The sequence below is a fragment of the Erithacus rubecula genome, assembly GCF_903797595.1.
Source record: "Erithacus rubecula genome assembly, chromosome: 6".
NCBI classification, from domain to species: domain Eukaryota; kingdom Metazoa; phylum Chordata; class Aves; order Passeriformes; family Muscicapidae; genus Erithacus; species Erithacus rubecula.
The window spans coordinates 25,747,562-25,766,233 of record NC_136688.1 but is presented as its reverse complement, the minus strand read 5'-3'; the positions used below and the strand labels follow the sequence as shown (position 1 = coordinate 25,766,233).

Here is an 18,672-nt window from a genome sequence, read left to right as displayed (position 1 = left end):
GAAAACCCTGCTCAAGAGAGCCCATCTGTACTGATGGGGGAGAAATAACACTTTCAACAGGATAATTTGGAAAGCTTTTAACAACACAGACAAAAAAATCTGATTTAGAAGTGTTAATTCTTTGCCATTCTTAAACTCAGCAATTTCTTAGTACCTGTCACCCATACCATCTTTTTTTGTTAAGGTAAACCTGGAAAAGAGAACTTTCTCTTCTTCAAGGCATTAATCCCAATTAACATTGTGCTGTACATGCATACATATTATTTTTGTGAATATATTTGCATATTTTACTCCCATCTGTGATACTGAAGGGAAACACTTGCTAACTGATTGCTTGTGCCAACTGACTGTGACACTAGAGCCAGCTAGTCATTGCTATAGGCCAAATTTATCTGTCATAGTTTTTTTAATGTTGCTGATAAATGCTTAAGAAGAGAACCTGAATAGTCTTTCAAGTAATTGGACAAAATTTCAGATGAGGGTGTTTTTGTTTGCCCTCTGCCAGAACATTGCACCTCTGCTACTTTTGAATTGTTTAAAGTAGAGTGGCTCATATATATAAGCCTGAAACACAAAATAGTGTCAGTGACAATAGTTTTCCCTATCTAAATGGAAAATGGTGATTTTTCTTTTTAGTATGAAGATAAAATGATTATTTGCTTATTTCAGAGTTAACATCAAGCTACATTTTGCTTCAACTCTTCCTCATCTTTCTTCTTCCTTGGCTATATAGTTGCAAGAAAGGAAATGATAATGAAAGTTTCCTAAACTATGCAGGTGCATTTGCTTGGAATGAAGTGAGCCCCTGCCTCCTGTAATTTTACAGGAAATCTGACTTCTATTTCATGTAAAACAATACAAAGCTTTTTGTTCTCTGTATTTCAAATACTGTGGTATTGATTCCATAAGGCTTACAAAAATCAAATGAAGATACAGCCTACATATAACCTACATGTCAGAAACAGACATCACTCATCCATTCCTCATTTTTCTGTATTTCTCTATTTTGACCATCTGACAAAAAAAAAAAAAAAAAAAAAAAAAGAGACTACCCTGCAAGTGCAGTAAAACACAGTGTCTCTGAAAAGAAGATGCATTTGACAAGCTGGGAATGAACAACAGCCAAGTGGAACAATGCTGTATGAATTCTGAGGACACTCATGAATGACTCAGTCCTAAACTATTCCTAGAATAAGCAAGTATCTCAAACTCCTCAGGTGATGCCTTGCACAGACTTTAAGAAACTCAACAACAACAACAACTAAGCAAAATACCCCCAACATTATAACTATTAGAAAAGGGAAGTACTTAAAAAACCAGCTACTTCTGAGTTTGCTTAATCCAAGAACCAAGTAACTTGGGTAAGGTAGCTCCTGGTGGTAGTAACCATAATGTTACTTTTTTACCCCACTTTCATGCCTTTTATTTTTCACAAGGTGACATTAAACAAATGACGATACAGACAAAAGTCTTAGTCAAAATAAATGTTTGGTTTTTTCATGAGAAGAAGACGATAAAGAAAAGAGAGGAAATTTATTAGCCAACTGCAACAGAGTTAACTGGAGACTGGTAATTAGTGTTTAATGCCACCTATAGCAAAATGTTTCCCACTGGGAAAAACATAGGAGGCAAGTCCCCTTTGCTCCTTCAAAGTCACAGGCTGGAGCAGAACATACATCAGCACCCAACAACACAGTCATTTTACATATACTCAAGTTTTACACATCTGCAAAGCAGAAGTAGTAGCAGCCATTTGGATGTTCTTTCTTAATGGTTCTCAGGGGGGGCCTAGGAAACTCGGAAGGACCTGGCTCTTGTGACGTGGAGCTGGAGCTGCAGCTGCTGCTTCTGCTGCTGCTTCCAGCCACCTGTGCTCTAGCTCTGTCCTTAGCAGGGGACAGCTGGGGGGACCCTGGGCTCAGGTACCCAGCTGTGGTCTGAGTAGATGCAGTGGCATGTGTGGTTGGGCCAGTGTTGTTTTTCACATAGACGTTCTTGATAGCAACAAGCGTGTGTGCCATGATGCTGATGCTGTTACTCAGGTCTTGCATGCCTTGCTGCAGCAGCTGAAGATTGTGGTTGACACTGTCAAAGCCAGACTGGATCACTTGTATTTGGGTCTGCTGAATCTGCAGTAGGTCCTCTTCAGTCATTTCATTTTGGTCTGCCTGGGGCCTGCTTTTTGTTTTGGCTTTTACTTTCCCAGAGGAACCACCACCTGATGTCCCCAGAAAAGGCAGTTGTTCTTGACTAGGTGGAACCACTACCATGTCCTCAGAGCTTTCTTCTGGCTCTACCACCTTCACTACTATTTCTTCTTTGAGGTTCATCTGGTCAAGACTGGATTGATGAGATGGGCCAGGACTGCCATTAAACCCTAGAAGAGGTGTGGGGGGCAGGAGGAAGAAAACCAAAGTAAAGCCCATGAGAAACTTCATAACCTCAGGGGTGACATATTTTCTCATCCACTAAGCACTAACATTAGTCCTTGAAACAAGACTCTCAAACTCACACTATGTCATCTTTGATGATTTTAGAATACAAATTACCTTGATAGGTGGTAAGAAAACCATATATATGCATTCACCAGCTAACATGTATCTGCATACTACAGCTCCCTTACCACCACAGAAGCCAAGCTTTATGATCCCAAAGTTCACTGCAAGCTCATTTTGTGCTCTATTGTGCACACAGTGAACAGTAAGGGCATCGCTGAAACACTGTGATTGAAAGAATCCCTTGGTATTCCAGCGTGCTAGGACAATATCGCTGGCACATACTGTACTGGTTGGACCTGCGTGCTGTCGTGGCTTTTTGCATTTGCAAGGATAATTACTGCAATAGTGAAGATCAGTGGCCGGATCTAACGCCTCGTGGATGGGCAGCATCTGCTACGAGATGCGTTTTTTACTCTGGGGTGCTGTTCTCAGGCACTTTTTAGACCTAGAGCACGAAGCCCTACAGTTGTGTGTGCGTGCGTGTACGTTTTGCCTTTCCAAGGATCCGAACCAGCGCTTGGCTGCGGGGCCGGTGCCCTGCGCGCACGCAGCGCCGCTGCCCCGCGCACCGGGGCTCCCGCGGCTGCGGCGGGCGGAGGCTCCCGCACTCACCAATGTCCCCCACGACGGCGCCGGGCAGCTCCAGCGTGTCGATGCCGCCCACGATGGGCACGGCCTCGGCGGGCAGCAGGGAGCCGTAGGCGCGGCGCTGGCGGCGGGCGGGCGGCGCGGCGGCGGGCGGCAGCTCCTCGGGGGCCAGGAGGAGGCCGAGCGCGGGGGGCGCCGGCGGCCCGCAGCCCTGCGAGAGGCGGCACAGCTTGCTGCGGTCCCGCCGCTTCAGGTCCCGCCAGCGCTTCTTCAGGTCCTCCACGTCGCGGGGGCAGGCGGCCACCGGGTTCACCTTGTGCCGGATCAGCTCCCACACCTTCCGCTTCTGGCCCGCGGAGGCGCGGCCGGGTCCCGCCGCGAACAGCAGCTGCTCGTGCTTCAGCACCTGCTCGATCAGCACCTCCGTCTCCGCCTCGTTGAAATTCGCCTTGCGCCGTTTGGGCGAGTCCTCGGCCATCCTCCGCCGCGGGTGTCGGCGGGCGGGCGGGCGAGGAGCCGCGGGGAGGGGCGGGCGCCGCCGCCGTTCCCTGCGCCCCGGCCCGCGGCTGCCGCCGCCGCTAGGCCGGGCCCCGAGCCCTGCTGGGGAAGGAAATACCGCGCATGAGAGGAAAAGACGCGCACGGACCGGCGCAGGCGCCCCGTGCCCCGCGTGTTGACATGGGGAGGGGGCGCGGCCCCCGCCCGCCTCCCCGGCGGGAATCCCCGCTCGGCGCCGCCCCCGCGGGAAGGGGGGACACGCCGGGCCCGCCCCCGGCGCGGGCTGTGCGCGTGCTCGGCGGGAGCGGCGCCGGGAATGGCGGCGGTTTTGGAGCTGCTGCTGCAGGAGGAGGTGCCGGTCAGCGCCGTGGTGCGGTGGCTCCGGCACGGCCCCGGCCACCGCCCGCCTGAGGTAACGCGCGCTCGGCGCCCGCCCGCAGCGCCCCGGCTCGGCGGGGCCGGGCCCGCGCCGCGCCACTCCCCCAGCGCGCTCCGCTGCCGCGGGCCGGGCCGTGCGGGAAAGTTTGTCCGGCCCGCGCTGCTTGAGGGGCGAAGCCCTCGTGGGTCAGCCCGGGCCCCTTCAGGTGCCGTGCCGCGGCTGCGGCCGAGCGTCCATCGAGCAGCCGGCGGCACCGCCCCCGGCGCGGGCGGGCTCCGGCACGGCGGCGGGAAGGCGAGGCCGCCGGCGGGAGCCGCGCCGGGATCTGCCCGGCGGGCGTGTGAAACCCGCTGGAATGCGCGGGCTGAGCCCGCCGGAGCTCAGCGCCGCCGGCCGCGGGCGGCTCCGGCGGGAGGTGGCGCCGGGCGGGAGCGGGGGGGCCCGCGGGCGCGGGAAGCGCCGGGAGCCGGGGCGAAGCGCCGGGAGCCGGGGGGAAGCGCCGGGAGCCGGGGGGAAGCGCCGGGAGCCGGGGGGAAGCGCCGGGAGCCGGGACTGCCCAGTGCCAGCGCTGCTGTGTGCCAGGTCAGAGCACGGGCGGTGTCCTGAGGGACTGCAGTGACACCGGGGGCGACTCTTCCCGCGGTTTTGTCGGGAAGGTAGCGGTGAGAGAAGGACGGCGCTGTCAGCGCCGGGGCTCGGTGGCGGCTCTGCAGGCGCCAGCGCGCCACCCCGCTGGATGCTCGTCCCGCCAGGACCGCGAGGAGGATCTCTGCGGGCTGGGAAACGGTGCTTATTGGCTGAGTTTGTAATAAATGACTACGGTTCCTGTGGAAATAAAAACCTTTATAACTGTAGATAGACTAGGAGTGATTCTATTTCACATAGAGAATAACACAGAGAAACAATTGGTATTTAAAGCATCTTCTACTTCAGCCCCTCGCATAGTGTTACCTAGTATTAAAATCAAAACTCACTGGTGTCACCCCTATGCTGTCATCCTAAACGTGTGGGAAGAATGGACCAGCACTTTTATGTTGTGTAGTATTTCTTCAGCTGTGAGTTGCAGAAGCAGACCTGCTATTATAAAGTTTGAGATCCTGGCAGCTCAGCTGGCACTGTGTGGGTGTGGAGGTCGAAAAGTTTGCCCTTGCAAGGAAACTTCTTGCTGCCTTTTGCTGTTGGGAGCAGTGCAATTGCTTCAGCATGAGAAAGCAAGTGGGAGGTTTGCAGCTGGCTGCTGTTGACAGGGTGCTGTTACCCAGTTTTGGAGGAACCAAACCTTGGTTAACTTGGTTAGAGAAAGATGCATGAAAACAGGTTGTGCTCTGAAAAGTTGGAGAAACTACCCAACCTTATGCATACCAAACACTGTAATCATCCTTGTGCCCCTATGCTGATTCCAGGGGAAGGAAATGCCAGGCTATGTCTTCCTTTAGCTCTCATGATGGTTTTGGACTGGAGATGGTCTTCTGACACCTCATGGTGGTTGTATTCTGACCTGTGCTTTTTCACTGCTTGGCTTGTTAGCCAGCCTGTGTCACAATTCTCCAAGGAGCTGGATTGGTCTCACTCTTTCAAATATGAATTTTAGTATTGGTGTTGAGGATTGTGTGAGTCCAGTTAGGGGTGTGCTTCCACTGCTTTCTTTCATGCAGAAAGCACCTTCAGAAATAGTGTTTGATTTCTTGACTTTTCACTTAGTAGGGTTGTGAATATAACTTTACTGGAGTATGCTTTCATGCTTTCACTATTAGTAAGGAAAAAGTTGCTGCCTTTGAGAACTTCTTCTATTGTTGCAAATGTTGCTGAATCCCATTGAGAGGAAACAGAAGCCTGGTGAAATGTTAGGGACAAAATAATTTTTACCCAAGGTACAAAACTTCAAACTGTACACATAACATGAAGTCATTTTTGTCTAGATTTACCCTTGTAAGATCACCACCACCTGTTTACATTTCAAATGTGTTGAGTCAGTGGTGGGGTTTTTGTTTAAGTTTCTCAAGTATAAATTTCATGTACCTTAAAGTTGCATAGGCTCTGTTTACACCTCTGTGAGGTCTTGAGCAAAATTATTTAATTGAAGTGGAAGAGCAGCTTTGATCTTGTATTTGTCACTGCAGGACTCCAAGTGCTTCAATGGTTGTTATTATAGCACCCCTCTGTGGGAGCAGGTGGCATTCACAGAAAATTAGGGCACAGAGACCTTGCAGATTTTAGATTTTTCTTTTAGAATTAGATGCTTTCAGTATTGATGTTTTCAAAATATTGGACTTAGAGGTGTCAGTTGCTCCGAGTCCTTCCTGGCCATAGCTTCAGTGAGTATTACTGATGTTTCCATGGAGCAGTTCCACTATTTTCCAGTCAGAGACCAAAGTGAATGAGTCCATCTGAAAACTTGTGCCAAAATGGCTTGTGTGTAGGCTGATTTTCAGGTCTGTGATCAGCACTATGGTTGCTTGAATTTCAGTGACCTACTTTGACAAGTCATGTCGGTTTTTATTTTGTATTAGTTACTACTTAGATGTGTCTGGGTATTTGGACGGAAAGAAACAGGTAACATCTTTATATTAATTTTTTGTCTACTTCTCTCATAGGAGAACCACATCCATGACAAGCTGGCATCTCTTAGCTCACTTCAGAAAGATTTTGTGCCTTTTCTGCTGAATTTTTTAAGGGAGCAGACCAGCCAGATCCTGACTAATGGACCCTCTACTCCTGCTAAGACTCCTAATTCCAAGGCCCATGGGAGCCAAAGGACAGGATCAGAAAGGAGGACAGGCCATGCTAGCAGCAGCCGAGTGCAGCTCTTTTCTCCAAGGACTCCAGTGACCACCTGTTCCACAGATACCAGCTTTTCTCCTGCCGCAGCATCCAGCGGCTCCTCCTCCTTTTCTGGGTCCAACCTGTCCAGCCCTTGTGGTGATTTCCCCAGCGTGGTCTCCAGCAGCAGCCCCAGCTTTGGGCACAGCCCTGTGCTGCACCAGGGTGAGAAGAGGTCCTTTCAGAAGCCCAGCCTGGGCAGTTTCCTGGCGGCCACGCCCGAAGCGCTGCCGAGACGAGGCCGGAGGAGGGGCAGCAGCTCGGTCGGTGCCTCAGGCCGGCAGGGAGCTCGGGATCTGGGCTGTCCTCTTGCTGAAGAGGAGGATGGGAAGAGTGACAGTGCATCGTGGAGCGGAGGGAGAAGGAAGTGGAGTGGAGCACCTCTTGTTTCTGCCAGATCCCCACCCAGCCAGCTAAATCTTAACAACCTGGAGGAGTTTCCGCCCATGGGTGCTGCCTCTGGCTGGGCAAAGTAAGAGCGAGTCTGCCTCGCTGTCCCACTGGCATTGTGCTGCAGGCTGCAGCTCCTTGACCAGCTGTTGTGTGTGTCCAGATGCAGAGGAGGCTGTAACACACAATACCTGGCTTCTGGGCAGAACTGCTTTGTTCTGGTCACCGTGCAGGGAGGGGAATATTGCTTTGACAGGGAGTCAGGTTTCTCCTCTGTGGTCTCACCCAAGACACCTCTGTAGCCTCTCACTTGTGCTGCTGCAGTTTGCCAGTGCACAGCCCAGCTGATACAAAGCTGAGCACATCCTTGTCCTTGCATGTCCTAACCAGTCAGCGTTACCTTGGTTCTTCACGTTTCTCATTTAACAGAATACCAGTCGGTAAGGAAGAGCTGTCCTGGAAGGCTCTCCAGCTTTACTGGAGCAAAAAAAGCTTTTGGATTGACCTTTTGTGGCTTCTGGTAGCAGATATGCAGCTTTGTTTGTGCTGTGTAATTGTGGACAAAATAGCAGGCTGTGTTCTCCTGGTCTGCAGCAAGCCCTGGTCTCCTTGGTGACTTTGGCTAAGCCTCTGGGCAGCTGTTTGTGCTGTGGCTGCCTCAGTCCTTCAGTCTTTCTCTTTTACTCCTTAAAATCCAGATTACCAAATATAAAGCCTTTGTGTCAGCCTGTTTGCTCTGTGTGTCAGTCACTGGTCTCTGAAATTGAGACTTTCTAGTTGGACATGCAAAATTCCAGCTGAAAATTATAAAATGTGTAAGTCTGTACAGCAAATCCAAAAGCAGGGTCTGGGTGATGCTCTAGATGATGTTTGATCAAGGGAGATAAGGTATGTTTCCAACACAGACAGCAAGTCTTTCTTCCTCAATTGCATTAATGATCAACTAGGAAAAAGGAGGAGGTGGCAAGTCTTTGGAAATCAATGTTACAACAATTTTGAGAACACCTTAGCAGTTAATATGTAGCAACTAGCATTTCCATGATGCTTTATGTTTCTGTATCCATTTCCACTTTTTTAGTGTTTTTTGCTACTTTAACAAGTCTCCTCCTGAAGGACAAATCCAAGTATTCTCTGCAAGAAGGATGGGTTTCCCTGAAGTCAAAGGGCCTAATGTAACTTGGAAACCTGGGCTCTCACTGATAGACAATGACAACTTGATTGATTTTGGTTTTGTTTGTTTTTTTTTCCTTGTGGTCACATTAGAAACGAATTCGCCACTTTAGTTTCTTACTATAATGTGACATATCATGTCTTTTTAAATTGGAAACATTTGAAAGAGTTGTGTGACACTGTATAATCTGTTAGGTGGCTTGATATTTGATAATTAATTTTGCTACAGGTTCAGCAGGCTGTTTTTAGCAGGCTATATCTCCATGGCCTTTTTTTTCAGTGACATAATAACATTTATGACTGTAGGTACAATTTAGAAATTCAATATCCCACCTCAATATCCATTTTCTTTTAGCATTAGGTTCCTCTTGAAGAGTTGTTTGCACATCTGTCTTGAGACCTAAATATTTTGCTGTTGTTTAGCTTGACTTTAGTGGGATTGCTTCTCTTTTTTTTCAGCAGAAGCAAACCCTCGAGGCGCATCAACCCAACCCCTGTGAGTGCTGAGCGGCCGCTCTCCAAACCAAAGACCTGCTTCACTTCTACACCTGTCAGCCGGTCTCCAGCTGCTCACTGGTCAGCTGGGTCCAGCCCTGAGGCCTTTACTGCTGTCCAGGAGGGAAACCTCTCATCTGGGATAAGCAACAGCCTTCAAGAGGAGAGGGAGATGCTGAAGAAAGAACGGTACAGTCTGAGCAGTCTGAGATTCTTAATTCCCTTGTGTCCTGGCTCTGGCCAGTAGCCAGGAGAGGGCACGGCCAGGACAAAGTGAAAATTACAGAAGAATATCCAAAACAGATAAGCCAAGTGTGTCTGTGGTATCAGACTAGGATATTGATGCATGTAGCTCATGTTTGCCATTTTAGAGGTGTGCTGACTCGAACAGTGACCCTCACCTCAAAAGTGTGGTCAATCATCACTGCTTTTATGAGATTTCCTCTTCATGGACTTGTGTGTGTGGCTGTCTCCTGTGCTTCTTTCCTTAGATTGCACAAGTGAAGCAATTGGATGTAATTAGACTGTATTTGAAGGTTACACCAAGGCACATTGTTTTGGAGAAAATGAGTTAGTGATGTGAATGTATGGAAAGTGTTAATGGTCTTGCAAGGTAGGTAGACTAACAGAAGCTTGCAGTCAGAGAAAACAGAACGTGGGCACTTGAGATTCTGCTTTAAAGATTATTACTGCAGTTATCTGTTGAAAATTGCTGTCAGATGAGGTGAATTCTAGCTTCTAATTCTGTCTCTGCTGTTTGATTAGTGTGTGACTTTCTTTGCTTGTACAATGATATCACCGTTAGTTTGTGAGGATTGATTCTTAGAAATAAACCAAAGTGCAGTAGTTTGCACTATTGATTATTGTTTATAATTGCTGACAGAACTCTTGCTGTTCTTTGTGAGTTTTATTCTTGGGGAAACTCCTCAGGACACATGGGTGTGACTCTTTTCCTGCTAAGTTTTGCAGTTCACTTCAGTGGGACCAGAACTGGCTGAAACACATCCAGTAGAGTCTAATGAATTACTGCTTGTACTGAACCTGTGGCAGAACTGCTCAGGATTTAAACCTGCTTCTCTGCACTTTAGTCTAGCACCTATTCCAGTCTGAATTGTACCTGAAATGGCCCAATAGTGTGTATCAGCTGAGGTCAGGGAAATAGCAGAATGTGGTGGGCTGGATCTTGCCCATGAAGTGACATTCTCATCTGACCCATAATACTTGAAGGCTGGGAGTTGCTGTTGTGTCCTCAGCAGTGGTGGTGATGTGAGGTACAGAAGTAAGGCAGTGTTCAGCCAGCTGGGTACCTCTGAGCAAGGGCAAAAGGTGAATTCATCCTGAGGTAGATGACAACACTGAGGCAGAAGTGCTTTATTGGAACCTTGCCTTGGGTAAGGTCACAAAGTACTTAATGGTGGTCTCATCCCTTGGGTGGGATCACAAAGTACTTAATGAATAATTTTCTTCAGTTGGTTGATTATGTTCATTGCAGGGAAGCTGTTGGTAATCTTTCTACTTCCATCTTGGAAGCAGTTGTTCTTCATCACAGCAGTTCTTCTAGAAACAGGCCAGTAGAAAAAGTTCTTAACTGCAGCTAAAAATGTTTCTGACTTCCCAGAGTCCTTAAAGTGACTTAAATCATTCAGTTTTGAGACGGTGTGCAAGATACAGTGTGATGTTCCAAGTGTAAATATTCCATTGAAATCTTTGGCAATCTTTTGATATTGCTGTTACTGCCTTGTGTCCTGTGTCTCATGTGTGTTATGTCTGCTACTCTGGTGTTGCATTTTGGATGACCTCTCTAGACACAGTTTTGTACCATGTCTGAGTATTTAACTGAATGATTGTTGTTGATTTAGAATCCAGAAGTCAAAGTAGTTTGCAGGAACTCAGGATTTCTGAACAACTAGCCAGTGTGACTATGCAGAAGCAGATTTATTGTTTACCTTTCACCTTATACATTCTAAAACTACTGTCCATGTGATCACACATTTTTTGATTGGTGCCTCTTTCTTGTCCACAAGCTCTGCAGGCACCTTGCAGGAAATGTGATTGGTTACAGTCCAGTGCTTCACTGCCCACCTTGATCCTGGATCTTCTAATCTTGGTATTCTGTTTCTCAGCTTCTTCTCTCCCAATTTAGCAACATTTATGTTTCAGTAGTCTTGATGAATTCCAGAGTGTTTGATAAAACAGCAGAAAAACAGCTAAAAATGGCTCGACTGGTGCACCTGGTATAAACTATGGCCTAACCTATTCAAATACATTGCTACATTGTTCCTTCTGTTGTTCCTTCTGTTTAACTTGCCAGTACAGGATCTCATCAGCTGTTGCATTGCCTTTCCACTTAAGTGGTGTTGGGTCTTCTCAGTGTCACTACTTTACATCTGTACCAAAGGGATGGATGTGAACCTTATTTATATAGATCTTTTAAAATGTCTAGCTGTTAGAAATTGCACATGCAAAGAAGATTTTTAGGACATGGTCTCTAACAGATTCCCTGTCCTTAACAAATGCCAGTTCAGAGGAGAGAAGCAATAATATAGGTTAGTTGGTTAACTTGGTCAAAGTGCTGCACTGTTTTAACAGAGCTGGAATTTGAATGGGATTTGTAGACTTGGGGTTGCTAAACCCAAGAACTATTCTCAGTAAGACAAAGATGACTTGAATTACTGTCATACTAAAAACTGCTTTAGTCAGTGCAAATGACACAGTTTGCAGGATTTCCTTCATGCTGCACTGGAAGAAAAGAGCTCATCTGGCTGCATGGCTGCTGTAGATCATCCTCAGTCACATGGCTCTGTTGCTGCTCTTGAATTTCAGATGCAAATTGCTGCACCAGGCATCTTCTCCTGCAGGGATATCTTTTGATCCTGGTACTCCAACTAAGCCTAGCTACACTCGCAGTGCTAGCCTTCCTGCTGAAAGCCACCTGGTGACCTGTGCAAATCCTGCTAAGGTTTCCTGCAGGAAACAGCTGGAGTGTCTGGCACAGCTCTATTCATCGTGTATAGCAGGTGAGGACACAGAGGGTGTGAGGCTGACCTTTCTTTGAGCTTTGAACTTGCATGTGTTGTGAGAGGGAGATAGATGGGAAGGGGAAGCTGTGGGATAGTTATAGCATGAAGACAAATGACATCTAGAAAAATACACTAAGCCAACTTAGTTAGTACAAGTTTGGGGAAGGAGGTGAGTCTGATGCAATACTCTGAGCTGCAGTGGTCTGAAGTTGTATGTGCCATCTGAAACCAGACTAACACATCTTTCTCGTGCTGATCTGCACTGTGATTGTGTTGTGGGGAGAGAGTTCTTTGCTGACTACCACAGAATGAGAATCTAGCTTTTTACCTTTGTGTATTAAAGCAGGACAGTATTGAATAATCCACCTTTAACATCTCAATTACTCTCTCCCAGAAAACCTGGTACCAAATATTTTTCTGGAACTGTTTTTTGTTCTGCAACTGTTGACATCTAAAGGCACTTCTACTGCAGAAGATGGGGATAGTGACCCTGAAATCAGTGAAAGAAATAGAGGTAAGCAGTAGTAATGAAGGGAAAGAAAGTTGCTTCCATAGAATGATAAAGTATTGTAGAGTAGGTTGGACTGTATTCTTAAATTACATAAAAATGCTTTATTACCACTGTGGGACTCATCTGAGATGGTGACAAAAGTCATGCATGTATGGGATGTGCTTCCACAGTAGGATAGACTGGGGTTGTTAGATATTGTTTGAATCTAGTTATGTGCTATTGTGTGAGATTTACTGTAGCTACTTCCTAACACTGACTTTCAGATAGTAGGACAGATGTGCTCGAGTTGCTTCTCCATCAATCCTGCAACTCAAATGTGCTGTTGACCTGCTATGTGTTTATTAAGCTTCAGGTTTGGATCTGGGTCAGGATCCAGCCATATTGTTGCATTTGGTTTTTGGGAAATTCAGCCTTAAACTTGATGCAATTTGTACTTTGATATGGATATTACTATCAAGAGAGTGGCTTTAGGATGAAACCCACCACATCCTCCTCCACCCTATATGCCTCAATTTGACTGACCTTTGTTTTGATGCTCATTCTTAGGGTTGAGATTAGGAACATGAAATCTTCAGCTGTGGGAACACCATTTTATGATTGTTTGCAGTTGATCTACTTTTCCTGTCCTGTATCTGCTTACTGTTGTTCAGAACACTGAGAAAGTATTTTCTTTCCTATACACATTAAACAATACAGTTTTCTTTAATATAGGAAGGATAGGGAATGGAAACTTCTGAAAATTGAATAGGGGTCTGGAAGATTATTTTTGGATATGTCAGTTCCTACTTTCCTTTAAAGCTAGTTGTTGGTCCTTTAGTTTATAAATGTTACATTGTTGTCTCATGTTTCTTTTTCACCCTTAGATGTGTCAGGGAGACAGCATTTTGAAAGTGTGCACAACTGTGTTTATTTTGCTGTTCGAGTCTTGGATTATCAATATGAGTGAGTTCTTGAATTCTTTTTCCATCTGCTTGTGTCTGCAGTTGTGTATGGGATTAAGCAAGTGGGCTTGGGTTTTAGAACTTTACCAGTTACAGGCATAAAGTTGTTACTTTTTCTTCAAAACATAGAACTTGACCTGGATTTAAATGTCTGTGGGTTTCCTTGCACTGAATCTCTCCACTGAACTTTGTTGTAATTGTGCAAGAATAGGAAGGTCATGAGATGAGAATGATAACCAATACAGACACCAGTAGGATTTCCTGCTGGGTACATGTTGTTTAGGACTCTTGGCAGCATCCTAAAACGTAAGCATAAGCACTTCTTTAGAAGGGATTATGTGTTGTTTATGTCTGTCTGTCTCTCTGAGTTTTATCCCTGTTACCTTGGCAGAATTATTTCCCATTTAGAAAAGGGAATGCTGAAACTTTTGGCCGAAAATGAACGGATTGCATCGTTTTCTCCCACCTTGCACAAGAGGCTCAGACAGGCTTATGAAAGCAGCACAGCCAAGGTAAAAATTGGCAGACCCCAAGTGACATTGCTTCAAGCCTTCGTGTTGTTGTTCTTTTATTTGATGTTAGATCTCATTCCTTCTACTTTGTATTGTTGTGTTGTCTTTAGAAACTGTCTAAAAGCTACTTTGTTTTCCTTGTCAGTGGATGAGTGAGTTGCTGGGTCCAGTGATTGTTAGCTATGAATCACTGCTGGCTAGCCTTGTGTTTTGCCAGGCCCTCACCTCAGTCAGAGACTTTGATAGGGTCAAGTTTTGCTTTTGGAATTCTCACCTAATAAACATGGATCCCAGGAGATTGATTAGTTAGGTGCAATGTCAGAAGATAGTTTCAAAGATGTGGATTTCTTTCTAGATATGATCTCCTTTTAGGCAAACAGCATTTCACAGCAGACAATCCAGACTGAGAAAAATGGTTCCCTCTTGTGATCAGCTGGGTTAGGGATCCAGTTTGGTTGGTAGAAATTGAATGGTAAAAATGTATTTTGTATCTCATTTCATCCATCTTTTAAAAATGGAAATTACTCTTGGCAAAGAAAGGACAGTGTACTGAGACTGGGACATGTCAGTAGCTGAGTGTTAAAGTTGTTAATGAAGGTCTTCTTACTTGAAGAACAGGCTTTTTAATTGGAGAAAGAGTAAGGTAGCAGAAATTGCCAGCCAGGATCCTGAATTTTCTCAAGCCCTGTATTGAAGGTATGCCTCAACTGTTTGTGGGTCTTTCCACACTGTATCTATACTGGTTGCAATCTGTTCAGCAGAGATTTAAGGAGGGCAGATACTTTCTCTCCTAATGTTGAATGACTCTGTCCCCTAATGTAAATTGTAAACTGTTGGTGTTTTTAGCAGTTGGGAAATAGCATGTCTGAACTAGGCTAGTGATACTTGTTTCCTTGTTATGCCTTTTCCCTGCTATTTTCTGGGTCTCAGATTATTTAGGACTTCCATTGGCTTAATGGCTGCCTTTATATTTTTAACAGGTGTCTCTTCTGCTGCCATGCTCTGTGCAGTCTGTTTCTTTTCAGCCAGAAACAGATAATCGTTCTAACTTTCCCAGTGACAGAGCATTTCAAGTGTTTAAGAAACAGAGGTAAGTTTCTTCTACTTTTCCTAGATGCTCAGAGGGTGTAACTTTTGCATGATTGTGAATAAAGGATATTAACAATGTCTCATGTATGTTACATGCTGCAGAAAAAAAATCTTGAATTTTTTTGCACTAATTAAGCAAAAAAGAAGTCTTTGTCCATATTGACTGCAGGAGCTAAATGGTTAATGTCTTTAGAGAAGAACAGGAGTTCTTCAGGAGTTAATGAGACTTCTGATAATGACAGTGTATCTCCCTACTGGATTGCTTCTGCATATAAATCTGGTATGCTTTTATTCTTCCTGCTGCCTCCCTCCATGCTTGCAGACAGGGTGAGGGCAGGATGATGAGTTGTCTTGGTCCTTTTCTTTTTCTCATAGGTATTACTTCATGTGGCTTATTCTTTCCTGCCTCTCAGTCTTCACTATGTCTGTCTGGTAATGGCTGTTTTGGTCATTCTATCATAGATTTGGCATAACAAGCTTAAGCACTTGCTGTCAAAGACATGGAAAAATGGAAACTCACTGAAGTACTGCTAACATTTATGAGTTTTTGAAAGGTATCTGAATGCTTGGAGGCTGGAGTTATTTAATCTGAGATAGATTCTTGCTGGGGAGCTTTGGAATAATTAATATTCAGTTGTTGCTTCAAATTTTGAAGAGTATGAATTCATTCCTTTAAATATCTTGGTTCACAGGGATATATTTTATGAACTTCTGCGTGAATGGGAGGATAACCATGAGAAAACTGTCTGGGACTTTGAAAGAGTTCTGGGCAGCAAGATCAGGTAGGGGTCTTATGCAACTTCAGCTAGCTGTTTGATGTAGCTGATTTGCTGGTGCAGCATACTGCACTTGCCATCCTTTGTTCCATGTTTTGCCTGGTCTTCTACACTGATCTGTAGGGGGCTGTGTGCTGCTTGGAGGAGATGGCCCATGTACACTTGCTTCTCAGTTTAAAAGTATCTAATATTATCTTAAAGAAACAAGCCATAAGTGGCAAGGGCCTGATTTGATCAGTCTTGATGTTGCTTTTTCCCTTTCAAAATCACAGGAAGAGCTACTCTCAAAACCAGTGTTGTTGTCTGAACATTATTATTGTCAACACTTGTGTGTGCATGTCATGTTTTCCCATGTCTGACTCCTCTTAAGTGTGAGCACAAGTGTGTTATGTGTTCAGATGCTGTTAACCCTTCTAATTATTTCAGGGAATCTAGTGCATTGGCTCTGAAAATGAGACAAGTGTTTCTGTGGAAAGCAGACTATTTTATTCATGTATTGCTTTATCAAAATGCAATATATAAAAAGAAACTATTATAGCATTGAAAGCAGTTGCCTTGTGGGTTTCTGTGTTAGTCTCAACCACCAGCCTACTCCAGTAACATGTATGTAGGTGGCTTTTCACCACTAGAGCAAAACAAGGCTGAGGCTTAAACTGAGAAATTTTGGGGCATCAGAAGTAGCACTTTTGCTGTTTCCTTCCTCCCATATGTGTGAACTCTCAACTTACTGTTCTGAGCAGGGAAGAGTGGGAGCTGAATGAGTTTATTGAAGGAAAGGAAGAGATTCTTTTTATCTCTAGAGCTATGTTTACTCTGCAGGTGCTCAGGGAGAATTTTTGTTTCCATGTCAGCAGCAGGTGGGGCTCAGTGCTTGGGAAACTGGGTTATAAAGATACTGCTTTTTTTCAATGGCTTTTGGAGACTGATTTCTTAAAAGTAGGCTTTTTATGCTTTTGGTATTGTTTGTGGTTAGAAAACTGTTTTTGCACTTCAAAGTTCCAGTCAGAATTTGATAACGTTTTCCTTCCCAGGGCCATGATGGCTCACCTGTCTGCAACCTGCAACCACAGCCGTTTTGCCAGGCTCTTTCAGAAACAGCTTATCCAGGTAAATGACTTGGGTTGTTCAATGCCTGCACACATCAAAGCTGGTTTGGTCCTTCCTTGGCCTGAGAAACAAGACATGTCTTGTAAGCTGCTTGGAGATTTTCCTTTTTTGGGGAGACACAAGTTTTCAGGATGGGAGTTTCCTTCCTTCCTCAGAAATAATCAGTGATAAATTACCTATGAGGTCTCTTTAAATCATAAGGCACACTGAGGATATCATGAGCTGTAAGCATTCATTCTTCATGGTTATTTACTTTGACCTTCTAATTTTAGAATAGTTACCGTTTCTGCAAATTTTGGGGATGTATTTTGATGCTTGTGAAGTGCAGAGGTTCCCAGTTATGCTTGTTAGTAGCATGAGTGCAAAAAATCTCTGGTTCTTCTGTGTAACACTCAGCAGGCTGATTTTGGTACAGTATTGCTGGTGTAATTTAGAGGGGGAGTTTTGGCCAATTTCAAGCATCATCTGACTTCATTGTAAATAAAGAATTGAAGGAGGAGAAGAGTCACTGTATTCTCTGTAAATGCCTGGCTTACTGGTGGGCTTTGGAGAGCAAAACAGCCACAAAACATCACCTTGAGTATTAGCCCACACACATTGCCAGAAAGTTTCAAGCTGTTGGACTGTTGTAAATTCCTCTAGTGTCAGGTCTGAGTTTGCATCAGTGTCCTGTCTGATTGTATGGGTGTGTTCATGGAAATTGTGGGCAAGAGGCAAGATTAACTTTGTTGCATCAATGGGGTTTAATTAGTGCTGGATGCTGTATTTCTCCTTTGTATCTGTGCCTTCTTAACGAAGACTGCAGGATCTCACAAGGGTAGCCAATGATCTAAGCTGGTAATTGGGTGTCTTCAGGTGTCTTCAGTGGATCCAATGTGTCTGTCTGGAAAGTGATTTGCAGAATCTTGTGTGTATTACAATACTCATGCAGAAATGAACTGAGACTGAGGACTTGTATCAAGACCTGATCATTTTTTGGTACAGAAGTGTAGCAAGATGTTCCCTTGGGGAAGGAGGATGCTCTGTTTGAAATAAATAGATCTACTGCTTGCTCACTTGGTAGACATTCTTGAATGTTCCTTTTTATTATGATCTCTCCCATTAAAACTATCATGACTTAGGTGTAGGAACATGCAGTTGTCTTTTTGTGTTGCTGAGCATTTGCTAGGTAATGTCTGGAATGCTGTGTCCACTCTTGGGCTCACCAGCACAAAGAAAGAAAGATACAGACTTACTAGAGCAGGATCAGATCAGGGCCATTTTTTTATAAGAGAAGAAGCTGAGAGCTGGGAGTGTTCAGCATGGGGAAGAGAAGGCCTCAGGCTGGCTTAGCCTGTTATAGGTACCTGCTGGGAGGGAATGAAGAAGAGGGAGTGAGATTTTTCTCAGTAGTGTTTACTGACAGGTCGTGAGGCTGACCCTGACTGAACAAGCAGGTTGGATTACATGATCCAAGAGGCCCCTTCTAAACAGTTTTGTAGTTGTGTAATTTTTTGAGTCTTGAGATATATCTGAGTGTTTGAGGCAATGGGGCATTAATTTTTAAATTCTATTTAAGGAGTGAAGTGCAGCATCATGGGCCTTGGAGACTGAGCTAAAAATCCTACTGAGTGGCTCATGAAGATCATGAGAGTGATAGGTATTCTCTCCACACATCCACATATGCTAGATATGCCCTAGGTAGATGTGTAGGATTGGAATTTCATCTCACAAGACCTCTAGGCTGTTTATGGCCAAGGTGGGTAGTATGTTTTGGCATGGGAAAGAGTTGTTCTGTATGTGGGTGCCAGAAAGATCATGCTTGGATTACTGCAAAAGCAGTCTTGTGAGGAAAGGCAAATATGCTGCATGAGAGATAAAGTGAGTGATGCCTTGTTA

General features: G+C 45.2%; 2 protein-coding genes across 3 annotated transcripts in view; one reads left to right on the top strand and one right to left on the bottom strand.

The window, feature by feature from the left end:
- Positions 1 to 860: 860 nt before the first annotated feature.
- LOC306803111 (uncharacterized protein) lies at positions 861 to 3,708 on the bottom strand. Its single transcript, XM_079308046.1, has 2 exons — positions 3,111 to 3,708; positions 861 to 2,377 (listed from the first exon to the last, which is right to left on the bottom strand). Exons 1-2 carry the CDS (start codon positions 3,562 to 3,564, stop codon positions 1,719 to 1,721), a joined length of 1,113 nt encoding a protein of 370 aa, XP_079164172.1. The 5' UTR covers positions 3,565 to 3,708; the 3' UTR covers positions 861 to 1,718.
- A 155-nt stretch (positions 3,709 to 3,863) lies between these two features.
- The window catches only part of CDAN1 (codanin 1), a 35,054-nt gene continuing 20,245 nt past the window's right edge, over positions 3,864 to 18,672 (top strand). The window contains exons 1-10 of one of the 2 annotated variants that reach the window (XM_079308012.1): positions 3,864 to 3,996; positions 6,558 to 7,255; positions 8,806 to 9,027; positions 11,662 to 11,855; positions 12,253 to 12,372; positions 13,233 to 13,311; positions 13,702 to 13,822; positions 14,803 to 14,912; positions 15,604 to 15,693; positions 16,719 to 16,794. In XM_079308012.1, coding sequence (XP_079164138.1) covers positions 3,901 to 3,996; positions 6,558 to 7,255; positions 8,806 to 9,027; positions 11,662 to 11,855; positions 12,253 to 12,372; positions 13,233 to 13,311; positions 13,702 to 13,822; positions 14,803 to 14,912; positions 15,604 to 15,693; positions 16,719 to 16,794 — 1,806 coding nt within the window. In that variant the 5' untranslated portion in view covers positions 3,864 to 3,900. Of the gene's footprint in view, positions 3,997 to 6,557; positions 7,256 to 8,802; positions 9,028 to 11,661; positions 11,856 to 12,252; positions 12,373 to 13,232; positions 13,312 to 13,701; positions 13,823 to 14,802; positions 14,913 to 15,603; positions 15,694 to 16,718; positions 16,795 to 18,672 lie in introns of both variants that reach the window. The other variant, XM_079308011.1, reaches the window with a different exon arrangement.

Excerpts from the sequence above, each read along its gene's own strand:
- LOC306803111 (XM_079308046.1), bottom strand. The coding sequence starts at position 3,564 with ATGGCCGAGGACTCGCCCAAACGGCGCAAGGCGAATTTCAACGAGGCG. Across the intron at positions 2,378-3,110 it reads CGCCGTCGTGGGGGACATTG|GGTTTAATGGCAGTCCTGGC; the intron begins GTGAGTGCGGGA and ends CACCTCTTCTAG.